The sequence below is a fragment of the Taurulus bubalis genome (genome assembly GCF_910589615.1).
Source record: "Taurulus bubalis genome assembly, chromosome: 2".
NCBI lineage: Eukaryota > Metazoa > Chordata > Actinopteri > Perciformes > Cottidae > Taurulus > Taurulus bubalis.
This window is the reverse complement of record NC_136590.1, coordinates 44,426,371-44,440,158: the sequence shown is the minus strand read 5'-3', so window position 1 is coordinate 44,440,158 and position 13,788 is coordinate 44,426,371. Positions and strand designations below refer to the sequence as shown.

Sequence of the window (13,788 nt, the reverse complement as noted above, 5' to 3'; positions counted from 1 at the left end):
AGGTCGTGATCTTCGCAAATAGAACATCTTTGATGTATTGAGTCTTGGCCGAATCAGCGTTAAGATGTCTAAAGCGGCTTCATTTTCCTCCCACCAGTTTTTTAATGGCAAGCTAGTCAGCTTGCTAACACGTTAGCTAACGTTGTTGGGAGAGACAGCGAGTGCAATTACTGGCAGCGTGGTGGCATCATCCAGGTGCAGGAGAGCGGCGAGTCAGCAGCACTGGCGGTTCTACCTACCGACACCTAACTACAAATAAGGAGAGGACAAGTGGAGATTTTATCCAACTTGTATTTTAATTAAAAAACAAGTGGCCGAAATGAGGTATGAATAGTGGAGTTCAACATAACCTGGTGTAGCCCCATTGTTCTTGTTGTCAAGAAGGATGGGTCCATGCGGTTCTGCGTGAACTATCGCCCACTATCGTGGGTGAATGATGTGTCAAGTTTCGATGCGTACCCGATGAACTCTTGGACCGACTGGACACTGAGCGGCTACTGGCAGATTCCTCTGTCGCCACAGTCCAGGGAATGTTATGTTCATATTATTATGATAAAAGAAAAACCTACAAACACTGGAAAATACCTGAAAAAATAGGATTTTGGGAATTTGGGTGTAAGAACTCTCAAATATATATATATGTATTTATTGTATTTTAGTATAAGTTGCACATGATGTGACAGTGCTCTGCTATGACTCACCTAACTTGTCTGACATGATAGGCACGGAGCATGATACTGGTGAGCATGCAGTAAGACCCAAGGTGAATCTGGACTGATTCGAGATGGCATGTGCATCAGAGAGAGAGAGAGAGGGGGCTGAGGGCATTCGTCCTTCATTCAAAGAACAACAACAAATCAAGTTGTCTACCTATTTGAGTCTCTCGGCGGTTTAAATCACCTATAAGACACAAAACAGAAGCGATGAGAACAAGAGACAAGAAGAAAAGAGAAAGAAATGAAGGGGAGATGAGGGAGGGCGGATCTGATATTTGAGTCCAGAGCCCAGCAAGATGTCACATCCTAACCTCTGGCATTGGAGACGTCTGTCAGCTCCACACTTGACAGATAGTTTGGCCTGCCGCTGGTGATCTACTCGTACTGGTGTCACAACAAATGAGTATCATTAAGGTAATATTCATTCATTCAGTCTCTAGTGTTGCTGTTTTTGACATGAATGATGGATTAGATAAATAAATCCTTTAAAAAAAGCTTTTAATTGTATGCAATTTACCTAGAAGACACTGTAGTTACCTTCATTTTCATTGTCACAAGAACTGGCAGTTGTTGGGTGATAACAGCTTTCAGCACAGCATGCCTTGGAAATGTTCAGGGCAGACCATCCTCAAATATGTTAATTATGAAATATAGAGCTTAGTGTGTACGCTCTTAGAGAAAATACAACAGTTTGCATTCAAAGTGAACATCTAATTGTTTATTAGATGTTCACTTTGATGTTTTCAACTGCAGAGCAAATGTGCCATGAGATAGAAAATGCTGTTTTTGCCATGGCCTGTCAACCTCACTCCCATAATGCAACTAATGAAAGTTCCCGTCACACCATATTGACTAATTATAATGTCTTGACCCTGTGAGCTGTGGTCACATGTGTCTGATGCATGCTTACTAACACACACACACACACACACACACACACACACACTCACACACTCAAAGGAGGAAAATCACAACAACATACATTTCATAATGGATCTACTCATGATGTGCTTTGACAACTAAGTAGACAAACATGGTCAACTTTATAGAGTTAATGAAAAAAATAAGTATCACCAAATTAAAATGTACTGTATTTCTACACTAACACATACAAATTCAGCTAAATCTATTTTACTAATTTGGTAACTCCTATTAAAAATCATCGCAGAAAAATATGCAGCCAGCACAATTAAACTATTCACCTTGATCCTAGTTTTGAGGGAAATCTTGAAGCTTAATCTTATAGACCATTTCTAAAATGAAGAGCGGCTTTGACTTAAAGAACTGCAGAAGAAAAGAACGTAATTGAACTTAATATATCATTCATTCATTCAGAACAGAAGGCACAATTGTCGATGAATGTTAGCAGCAGCCAACTCCAGATGCAATGAGTGCTGTCGTAATGAAACATTAAACAAGCAGCTTGGTATTCACAACCTTAAAGACAGTAAGATTTTTAGGGAACGCATACCCATTTCAATAATGACACACTTACAATACATCATTCACATTCCAATAATAGCCTATTTCTAAAGTAAAATGTTTAGTTGCTTGTTCTAGGATAAAATACCAACGTGAATCATATTAAAGTGATCTCATTGTTATGTTATTTTCATATCTATGTTCCACATTTCCATTTGGACACGTGGTACTTGACCTTTTAGTCAAAACTAGCAATAACAAATGGATGAGTATGTCAGTATTGCAATATTTTGTACATTACATGTCACACATTTCACTTTTAATCTGAATTCCATGAACTCTGACGTGTACATTTCTCAATAATCTTCCTCAGCATAAAATCAATGATCGTGCAAGGAACTTACCAAAGACAAATGTGACAAGAGTAGAGGCAGCCATCCTGGCACCCAGATAGGACAAATCCCAGCAGGAGAGGAGAGAGTATCTAGACTGTCTCTATGACTGACTGGCTGAGTGTAACAGTAACTACAGCGTGACTTGACGGAGGACTGAAGAGTGACGCATGTCTCCACCACGCAGCGCAGCATACAGCGTCAGCATTGTCATCGATTCAAGCGCAGCAGAATCGTCTTGCTCTTTTAGACTGATCACCTGCAAAGCGACTTCTCCTGGTGCTCATCTTCAGCTTGTGTGCAGCTGATTCACACGAGATTATACGCATCCTTTGTCCATCCTGCACTGTGGCCCACTGCATGGAAATCAAAAGAAGAGGTGAAAAAAAGGTGTGCCTGCATCAGCCGGTGAAATGAGACCTCCACATTTGAAATGGGCGTATTATATGATACAGTACTAAAGTCTCAAAGAGGCATCCTCCGACAGGACAAAGATGACTATAGTATGATGCATGTCATACGATATTTTCTACAAATACGAGGAATTATATATATAATTCTTCAATAAGGTCACTTTAATATGGATATATATACATGGGTGGAATCCCTCCAGTATCCATTGTAATCTACACAGTCGTAAGAAAGGTTACGATTTTGTAACCCTAGTTCTATAAGCACTTGCGAAGCTGGACTCTTTGGGTATATACTCTTCTCCAATCACAAGCACAAGTTTGCCCACTAAAAATTTGCACAAGTCTAGCTGGCCAATTGACGTGCTGTCCCAAATACATGAGAAGCCCACAGTGAGCATAGGAGTGGCATGGCCCCATTGGTACAGGGCACCAGCTGTGCTTATAGTTACGACCCCTCCCTTCCACGAGGGGTCTGGGTCCTGTTTGCTGTTGCTTTGGCTTTCAGGCTTTGGCTTTCAGGCTGTTCATTGCGAGCTGTTGAGCCACACCTAAGCTTGGTGGAAGTACCGGCTATAAAGGCACACCACCTGAAGATGGAGAGTGTTGCTCACTTGCGGTCACATTGCCAGATGAGCTAAACAACCTTTTGCTTGCTTTGATCTCCTCAACAAAAAAGCAGCTATCAAGTCTGCCCCTCCTCCAGAGGACCAGTCACTTTGAGAAAAACCCAGATGAGAGTGAGTAAAGCTGCTGGGCCTGATAACATCCCTAGTTTTGTACGAAGAACCACTGCCAACCAGGTAGCTCATGTCATCTCTGACTTTTTCGATATATCACTGTCACGGGAGAAAGTTCCCACCCGCTTCAAGACAGCCATCATTAGTCCCGTACCAAAAACGAGTTGGTTATGACAGAGAGTGGCTTGGATTTGCATCCTGGGTGGAGGACAACCCAGAGTTTAGATCAGGAAGAAAAGTTGTAGTCTTAAACCCTTCTTTAATATCAGACATCACATTGATATAATATGTCTTACTGAAGAACATCAGCCTAAATGAATCAACTCCTCCAAGTCATATTAATACTCACATTCCTCCAGACACCAGCCGAGCACGTGGAGTAGCTGCCATCTTTGACTCAAGCCTATTAATAATTCCTCAACCTAAATTAAACTACAACTCATTTGAAAGCCTTGATCTTAATCTTTCACATCCAACCTGGAAAACAATGAGCCAATTATATTTGTTATAGTGTACCGGGCACCTGGTCCCGTATTTGGAATTTCTATCTGAATTTTCTGAGTTACTATCAAGTTTAGTCCTTATAACTGTTACGGTTATTATTGTAGGTGATTTCAATATTCATGTTGATGTCGGCAATGTAAGACTTAGTGCTGCATTTATCTCATTGTTAGATTTGATTGGCTTCTGCCAGAGAGTACAGAAACCCACTCACTGCTTTAACCACACCCTCGACCCTGTTCTTGCATATGGCATTAACATAGAACATTTAATAGTCTTTCCACAGAACCCTCTTTTATCCGACCATTGCCTTAGAACTTTTGACTTTATACTACCGGAGTGTACGCCAGGAGGACTCCTGTGCTAACTTTATCCGTCCCAGATTGATCATCTTGTCGATGGTTCTACAGGCTCACTGAAAATGACATTAGACTCGATAGCCCCTCTAAAAAGATGATAGTTAAACAAAGGTATCCATGGTATAACCCTCAGACCCGCAAATTTAAGCGAACATCACGGAAGCTTGAAAGCATATGGCGTTCCAACAATTTAGAAGAATCTCCCTTAGTTTGGCGGGATAGTCTGAGAACATATAAGAAGGCCATCCGTAATGCCAGAGCAGCTTATTACTTATCAATAATAGAGAAAAATAAGAACAACCCCAGGTTTCTCTTCAGCAGTAGTAATGACTTCATAAACTTCTTCAATGATAAGATTCTAACTATTAGAGCCAAGATTAATAATCCCCTGCCATAACAGTACCGATCTATCCTCAAATAAAAGGAGCCTTAGAAACAACTGTTGACTCTGATATATATTTAGACTCCCATCAACCTTGACCAATTGTCTTCAACGGTTTCTACTTCTAAACCTTTTCTACCTGTCTCTTAGACCCCATCCCAACAAGGCTGATTAAATAAGTTTTAAATTGAATTAGCACATCTCTACTAGATATTATCAATGGGTCTTTACTAACAGGTCATGTACCACAGTCCTTCAAAGTAGATGTAATTAAACCTCTCCTCAAGAAGCCCACTCTTGATCCAGAGGTGTTGGCTGACTACAGACCAATCTCTAACCTTTCCTTCCACTCTAAGATCCTTGAGAAAGTAGTCGCAAATCAGTTGTGTGACTTTCTACATAATAATAGTTTATTCGAGGACTTTCAGTCAGGATTTAGAAATCATCATAGCACAGAGACAGCACTGGTGAACATTACTAATGAACTTCTTGTTAGAAGAAAAACTCATTTACTCTTAATCAAGTACTGTTTCACAGTTATATTATTAATCATATAATGTGTAAAGGCTTGTGGCTTCTCATGTGACCTCCTCTCCTGTTAAAACATACGTATGCTTTAACAGTGACCTTCTGATAGTCTTGAGACTGTGGACGCCTACATGTCTCTGTGTGAAGAACGTGGTGTTCCTTGTTATCATGACCATGCCGATGCAAGCGAATCTGAAGACGTCATGAGAGCTTCTGTGATTGTGTCATTAATGTATTTAAGAGGTAGCTCTCTGCTCATTCATTGAGCCGTCCAGGATACGCAATTGACATCATGTTGTGTTTCTGACTCTGCTCCTCTTTGCAAAGATTAAATGTCCTGATCAATGATTTTACCACCAGGTGTCGAGTACATTTTTCTATCACTTCTCATTGCTTCAGATAAAAGACTTGTCTCTGTTCTTGTCTTGTTAGACCTTAGTGCCGTCCTATTACAGAGATTAGAACAGTCGATTGGCGTTGAAGGTACCGCACTAAACTGGTTTAAGTCCTGTTCATCAGATCGATCTCACATTGTATTTGTAAACGGTGAAGCTTCGATGACCACCAACGTTAGTCACGGAGTTCCACAAGGTTCTGTGCTAGGACCAATTTCAATCATTATTTTGCATATAAATGCTTCCTTTTTAGGCAATATTATCAGAAAGCACTCCATACACTTTCATCGTCATGCAGATGATACTCAATTTTATCTTTCGATCAAGCCAGAGGAAACCAATCAGGTCGCTAAACTTCAAGCGTGTCTTAAACACATAAGAACTCAGACAAAACTGAAGTTATTCTACTAGGCCCAGAACACCTCAGAAATCAATTATTTAATCATATAGTTTCTCTTGATGGCATTGCCCTGGCATCCAGCACCTCCGTAAAGAATCTCAGAGTTATCTTTGATCAGGACTTGCCCTTTTACTCCCACGTGAAACAAATCTCAAGGACTGCCTTTTTTCACCTTCGTAACATTTTAAAAATCAGGCACATCTTATCTCAAAGCGGTGCAGAAAAATTAGTTCACACACGTAATTCCTTATTATGAGGCTGCTCTAATAAGTTCCTTAAATCTCTCCAGTTGATCCAAAATGCTGCAGCTCGTGTACTAACAAAAACTAAGAAAAGAGATCCTTCCGTCAGTCTAACTTTGTTTTCGGTGTTATTAAATGTCAATCACTCTAGCCTACTCAACACTTGCGTCACTCGCTCGCAGACAAAGCCGTTTTTGAGCGCGAGGTGTTATGCACCTTCAACACCCCTACACACACACACACACACACACACACACACACACACACACACAATCACACACCCAGCATGCAACACTACTGATACCACTGATGTTCACACCCCATCGTATGTTCTGTTCTGTTAATTTCTTTATTGTGTGGTCTTTCTCTGCTGGCATTCATTCCTTAAGGCTCTGTAGTTCTGACCATCTGATTCCAGAGTTAAGCATATTCATCGAGCAAACTATACCTTGGAGTGTTACAATAGCCAGTATCATTGTATTCCATGTGTCCATCCAGGCTAATTGCTGGATGAAATGTTATGAAAAAAAAAGATATATGATGTAATTTCTTTGTAATCATCCAAAATAATGTGTATGGGTATTTTTCCAAGTAGGCCACTGACTGACGTGCGATGCATTGAGTGGGCAGCGTGCCATGTATTGAGTGGTCCGGTCTGACAGTAACTCTTAGTAATATACATCAATGGGACATTAATTCATACAAAAGAAGATAAAGAAGAGGAGAGAGGAGCTCAGTGCTATGGCAATGACCTGGCCTATAAACGGGAGGTTGAATAAGACGATCAGAAAGGCTGATCCCCCGGACTCACTAGAGGTCACTATAGAAAAGAGATCAAGGGTCAAGTTAAAAATTACTGTTTCTTTCTAAGGCCATCCACTACACTGTATTTTTAATGGACCCAGAAGCTCTTTCAGTGAGCGACTCAGAGGCCTCAGTGTTCTACTGATTACCAAGGAGGTCTTTTGTTCCAACAGCAGTTGTGGTTTTTAGATTTAGCATGTCAATCATGGTTCATATGGCATTTTCTGGTGTTATTTATTTTTTTGTCTGCTGTGCAGTGTGTCTATTGTTGTCTGTATGAGTCTATTGTTGTCCGTACGAATTTTTGTCTTGTTGTCTGTTTGATATTTTTTGTCTTTTTTCTTAATTTTTGGATTGTCAGATTTTTAGAAAGTGTAATGTTTTTGATACATCTGATCTATTGTCTCTGCAACCTGAACAGCACTTGTGGCCTCCGCTCAGCTATGTATGAAACATGAACTTTTAACCTTGTACTTTTACTAAGTATCACATGAGAGTCCCTTAAACCAAAAAGTCTATGGAAACCACAGGGCTGTGATGTCATGGAAGGCCCCTCAGTAGTACAAATAGATCGAGAGATGAGGAAACGCAGCAGAGTCGAAGTGTAAAATGGAACTGAAGCTGCAGCTCTGCGTCTCCGTGTTACTCATACAGGGTGAGTCCTTCTTCATTAAAAGTATAAATGAGACAAAGAGCTGAATCGGACTAACATATGACAGTTACAGTACTCGTCTTTCTATGGCAATGTGTGATGTTTCAAAATGTGAGTGTTTATCGGGGAATATTTGGGCCAAGTTATGAACTCTGATGCTTCTGACAAATCAAATGGTTGCACTTGTCTTCAGTAAAAAGCCATGTTGCCTGAGCTCCTGCTTTTTGAGACATTAGATTTGTTTTACATGTAAAGTTTTGTAAAATAACACTGCCTTTGATGAATTGCACCCCCGTTTGGAATTTTATCCAATTTCCCCATGTTATATTTCACGTTTTTACATTTTATTTTAATATTTTGGATCATAATAATACTAATTATGTATGTATGCATGTATGTCTACTGCAAATATCAGCTTATTTGCTCTCATGTGATGCCTTTAATTTACATTGCGCATAGTATTTCCTGTAAAATGAGATGTTTTTTATAAATCAGGTTTTAAGAATTGAAAACAATTCTGAAGCCCAGTAACTAAAGTCTAGAGATAACTCTCAAAAAACATGTTGCCATCCAGTAAAAAACAAAAAAACATATGACATTAGATTAGTTGAACAACAAATGGTGTTATAACACGTCTCATGACCTCTGACTCTTCAAGCCCACTGTCCTCACTGCTGGTGTCATCACTGGGTTTTCCAAACAGCTCGTTATTCTCCCCCATAGGAAAGAAAAAGCACCCAAAGCCCCCTGAGCATTTCTCCAACACCCACCTGTACTTTCTCTTTCACCATGAACCAACTGACCACATGACTTCCTGTCACATCAGAATATGCGTTATGTGTTTGACAGAGGGGGGTTGATTCTTTTGTAGTTGCTGTACAGTGAAGAACAGTATTTTGTATTTCCTGTCACAACCCACACACACACACACACACACACACACACACACACACACAATAATTCCAATAGTAGGTGGCTTGTGAGGAGTAGCGGGGTCGCTGCCGTGTATCATTAAACTGCATGGAGTAAAAATGACATTGTGCTCTCAGTGTGAATTTACAAGGAAATTCATGTTTCTATTTGTTTGATTGCAGTTTCACTTGCAATGTGGCAGCATGTGACTGTGAAAGAAGGTCAGACACTCCGCTTAAGCTGCCCAGTCACTGACGCTCACAAGAACCATGTCGACTGGAAGAACCCTGAAGGATATATTATGTTCTTCAACAACAAGGAAGGTGAATATGACATGTCTCGTGCTGCAATCACTCAACACGTGTATAAGCAGCAAGAAAAGAGTCTCTGACTTTCAATTTACTGATATTAAAAAGAAATGTATTTTCCTTTCCCAGTTTTGAAGGACAAGCGCTACAGCCTCGACAAACTGTCTCGGTCAGAATTCAACATCAGTATTTCCGACATCACCTTCAGAGATGGAGGCGTCTACACGTGCTCTGAGTACGACGCTCACACAACAGACAAGAAAGTGGAGGTGACGGTGTTAGGTGAGGATCATTGACTGAGTCACAGATTGCATTATTGTTAAAGTCAGCAACAATGATGTGTACTGCCCTTCACTGGGACTCATCCTGACCATTGATGCTGTGATGAGCATGTCAGAATAATGTCATAACATCTGCTCTGGTGGTGATTGCTTTAAAGGCCGTCCCAAAATGGAAGTAGCGAAGAATAAAGGAACGTTTGTCATCAAATGCACTGCAGAGGGGAACCGCAATCCTCCCCAGATCTCCTGGAAATTAGACAATGGACCTGAAATGCTTGGTAAGTTTGTAAAAACAGAAGATGTGGACTTAGAATAAACGGCAAAAGCTACACTGTAATGAATAAGTGAACCAAAGTGAGGGATAGACGGTAAAATAACATGAATCTGCCATCTTTAGCTGCATGTCGGTGGTGTTGCATCTTTGCTCACTGCTATTCTGAATCTCTGTAGATGTCATTCAATCGTTTTGTGCCTAGCACTGTATATATGAATGGAAACAGCAGGAATACTTGGACATTGTCATTGTTTTTGAACAGCCAGCCCTTTGTACTCGCATTTGCAAATGCACTTTTGAAGGTTAGACCCAGCAACCACTGAGTGGGCTCATCTTTCCATGACATCATCTTTACCACCTTAGGTGGGTTAGTGGATTGGCGGTTGTTATTACATTTTTTTGGATTAGCAGTTCAAACTCTTTGGACAGTTCTCAGCAATGTCATATGTGTATGTTTGATGTTTGTTCTTTGATTGATTGCTGGTTCACCTATTAGAAGTGATGCTAATGACATCCTTCCCATTCAACAGCTTACGGCCAAGACGTTCGAAAATATGAAGACAAGAAATTTGTCTCTATGGAAATGCTACACCTTCACTCGGTGGAGAACAGGATCACTGTCAAATGCCTTGTTCACCATCCAGCTCTGCTCTCACCTCTGATGAACTTTGTCAAAATTAAACCAGACTGTGAGTAAAATGTATTCACTTCCAGCTTTCACTAGCAGAGACAATACCTAAAAATGGTGCTTGCGAGAACCAAAACTTGTTTACATGAAGTACTTCTGCATAAAGGCTGATATTTGAGGAACAGTGACAACGTAGTTATGTCGTCACAAAGCATGGAAAGCACTGGGGAGGTATTTTCTTCTCCATGACACAGCACCAGGCTGTGAAACTGACCAAAAAACAAAACAGCCCCATGTGATTTCCTCTTCTGTGTGCTGCAAATACTCCGGTTTCCTGTATTCTATTAGAAAAAAATACAGATGTGTTATGTGCATATTGTTAAAATGTCAGCAAGGGTTTTCACTGAGACTGTCCTTGTACTCATTGCTGCTGCTTAGTAATAATCATAATAATAATAATCCCCCTCTCTGTCACAGCAACAAAGCCCCGGCGCACAACCACGACTAGTTCCCCCACGACCCGTTCTCGAGGGTCAACAGAGGTGCCAGGAAGAACAGCTGCCTGGTTCAGACACGGGAGAACAACAGTGTACCTGGCAGCCAGAGACCTGGAGGGGCCTCCATCAGAGAGCTCAATATTGTCAGCTGCTCCCTCCAGTCAGCTGTTGTCCTCCGATGTCACAGCAGCCAGTGGACGTCCTCCGGTCCCTGTCAAATCCAACGGCTCACATCTTCACACCGGTGGTGAGGGGCTCGGTTTTCATTTATGTAAATGTTTTATGTTATGTGGACCTTAAGTGACAAAATATTCCACATCGGATGATAAGCAGACTTGAGGTGAGGGACACAAAAGCAACAGTCCAAACGAGTCTTTAACAACAACAAGAAACAGGTTTTTTTATGTAACATGATAGAATAAATGGCACATCAGATTCAGGTAGATTATGGCATGCCCCAAAGACTCAAAATTCATCAAATATAATAATAATAATAATAATAATAATAATAATAATAATAGTAATAATAATAATAATAATAATAATAATGTGGAAATACATTTTGTTTTATCAGTTGTTATTTATCAATATATTTTTCTCTTTCTCTTATTTTTTCTCACAATGCATTTAGATCAGGCTGTAGTTCTGATACTACATCTATGTCGTACAGTGTGGACCCTGTTATATGATGTACAGCGTTGTACATATACAGATACACTGAGTATACAGAGTATCATCAGAGCTAAAAAACAGCAACTGCTGTTTACATTTTCTTAAATATTTAAATGAATACAAAAGTTGACATTACAAGTGACACATGGACCTTACAGTTTCCAGCTTTTTTACATTAATTAAATGTAGCTTTTATGAAAAAAATTTTCTCATGAGACGTATTCATCAAATTATCTTTATTTCTTACAGAAGACTCAACAACCTCTGTGGTATCAGGCTCGACCAGGAGGACCGACACCGTCAGTAATGCAACCAGCACAACAGGTATGATATGAGTGTAAGATTCTATTCAAATCTATTGTTAGCAGATGTCTGACCCCACCTAGTGGTACGTCTGAGCACTACAGCTGAGTTGCTCCCTTTAGAAAACCGGGTTGACTGTAGCAGCTTATTTAAGTCTGTGTTAATTATTCCACCTTTCTTCTCCATCAGGCCTTCAAAACGGGACAACAGAAGACATCACATCCAATAACAGGACTAACCGCACAGGTACGTTCACACTGAAAACAGAGCTATGGAAATGATAATGAGACAACCGTCTTTAAAAGGGATCCTGGGTTTTGCTGAACTAACTAGAATTGTGTCAATTCCCAGGGAGCTTCGATGACCCAAATATGCAGAGAGGAACCAGAGGAAGTTCATCAATACTGGTCTTCCTGGTCACATGCCTGATCTTCTGTCTACTGGTGGTTGTCATTTTCTTTGCCATCAAGCTGAGGAGAGCGCACATCGCCTGGAAGAAAGGTAACAGTTCTGCAGAGCATCTTGTAATCACACCGCAAAGACGCAAGTTTCTTTCTGAAATGATGAATTTAAAAACAGTTTTCATTGTTACAGAGAATGAGGACACTGATCCGTCAGAGGAGAGCACTAAATCAAAATCGAGCCAAGAAGAGAGGAACGCCCAAGGACAGAGGCGAAGAGGTGAGCAGATGATTCAGCACTCTTAAAGCCAGAGGAAACGTGGACAAGTACTGGTAAACATTGGTGCCAGCAGAGACTGTAATACAACTGCAAACATTGGAATGAAGCTCAGTAAAACATGTTAGGTGGAGAGTGTTTGTTGACTGTAGAAGAATGCACATGCTTTCCACTTGCCAATTAGGGAATAAAGGTCATATGAGGAAACCCAAGCAGAAATTATAGGTTCAATGGTCAGTCCTTCTTTTAGTGCCGTTTCTGTACTTGCAGTACCGGTGACACACTTGTCTTTCCATAGAAACGGGGCAGTAACCTCTCTCTCTCTCTCTCTCTCTCTCTCTCTCTCTCTCTCTCTCTCTCTCTCTCTCTCACACAGGGTTCTTCAACACGGCATTCACACAGTACGTCGTTGAAAAACCAGCAGTTTTAACCTCAGTGATCAACACAAATGCGATGGCAGCAGCAGAGATCAATAAAGAGCAGCCTTCTGAACCTCAAACCCCGGGACAAACTTCAGCCAAGTGTGACATAAAGGAGACAGAGCTATGACAATCTGTAATATAAAGTACAATATCAGTGATATGAGCTTCATTAGAATGCTCACAGATTCAACTGGTCGCTTTTTACTGTAAGAAAGAGTGTATGTTTACACAGACATTGATGTGGAGAACTTGCTTATAACTGTGTAAATATTGTATACATATTGTCTTTACATGTACCAATAAATTATGTTTTGCTAGAACACTGCTTTGTTTGGACATGGATAAGGGATTTTTAAGGGAAATGGTTGTAACTGAATGTACCTTTTGGACCTTGGATTCTTACAACTTGAATGTTATCAGTTCATTTCAAAGATACAAAGCTGCCTCAGGTAAAAGAGCTAAACTAAAACTCCTCATCTGCCTTTTCCTTGCCTATGTAGGGTATCGATTCTCCTCCCTAGACAGTCTGCCTACCTCTTATTCTTCCTTCTCCTCGAGTAAACACTGATCAAACATGTGAAATGACAACATTCCCAAAATCAGAAGCTGTGAATGAACAGATAGGATCGCTGAGGTGGACCTAAGCGACTGAGAGGGTTGGTTGGGGGTGGGGGGCAGTTGGGAAAGGGCTTTGTAGGCAAAGACCAGGATTTTGTAGTTGATCCAGCAGGACAGGAAGCCAGCAGAGGTTTTGTAGGACTGGATGGAGCTAGCACTGATGCCTTAGTGATGTGTTCACTGTGTATCCCTTTTGTTTATAGATAGGATGAATGGATATATACTTTATTCATCCCCAAGGCGAAATTAGTT

General features: G+C 40.6%; 1 protein-coding gene across 1 annotated transcript; it reads left to right on the top strand.

The window, feature by feature from the left end:
- Positions 1 to 7,900: 7,900 nt before the first annotated feature.
- crtam (cytotoxic and regulatory T cell molecule) lies at positions 7,901 to 13,073 on the top strand (the record flags this gene model as incomplete). The annotated part of the gene is made up of 10 exons (XM_079237938.1): positions 7,901 to 7,946; positions 9,038 to 9,178; positions 9,293 to 9,445; positions 9,603 to 9,722; positions 10,249 to 10,407; positions 10,824 to 11,090; positions 12,008 to 12,064; positions 12,170 to 12,319; positions 12,413 to 12,499; positions 12,873 to 13,073. 10 exons carry the CDS (start codon positions 7,901 to 7,903, stop codon positions 13,043 to 13,045), a joined length of 1,353 nt encoding a protein of 450 aa, XP_079094064.1. The 3' UTR covers positions 13,046 to 13,073.
- Between the last annotated feature and the right edge of the window lie 715 nt (positions 13,074 to 13,788).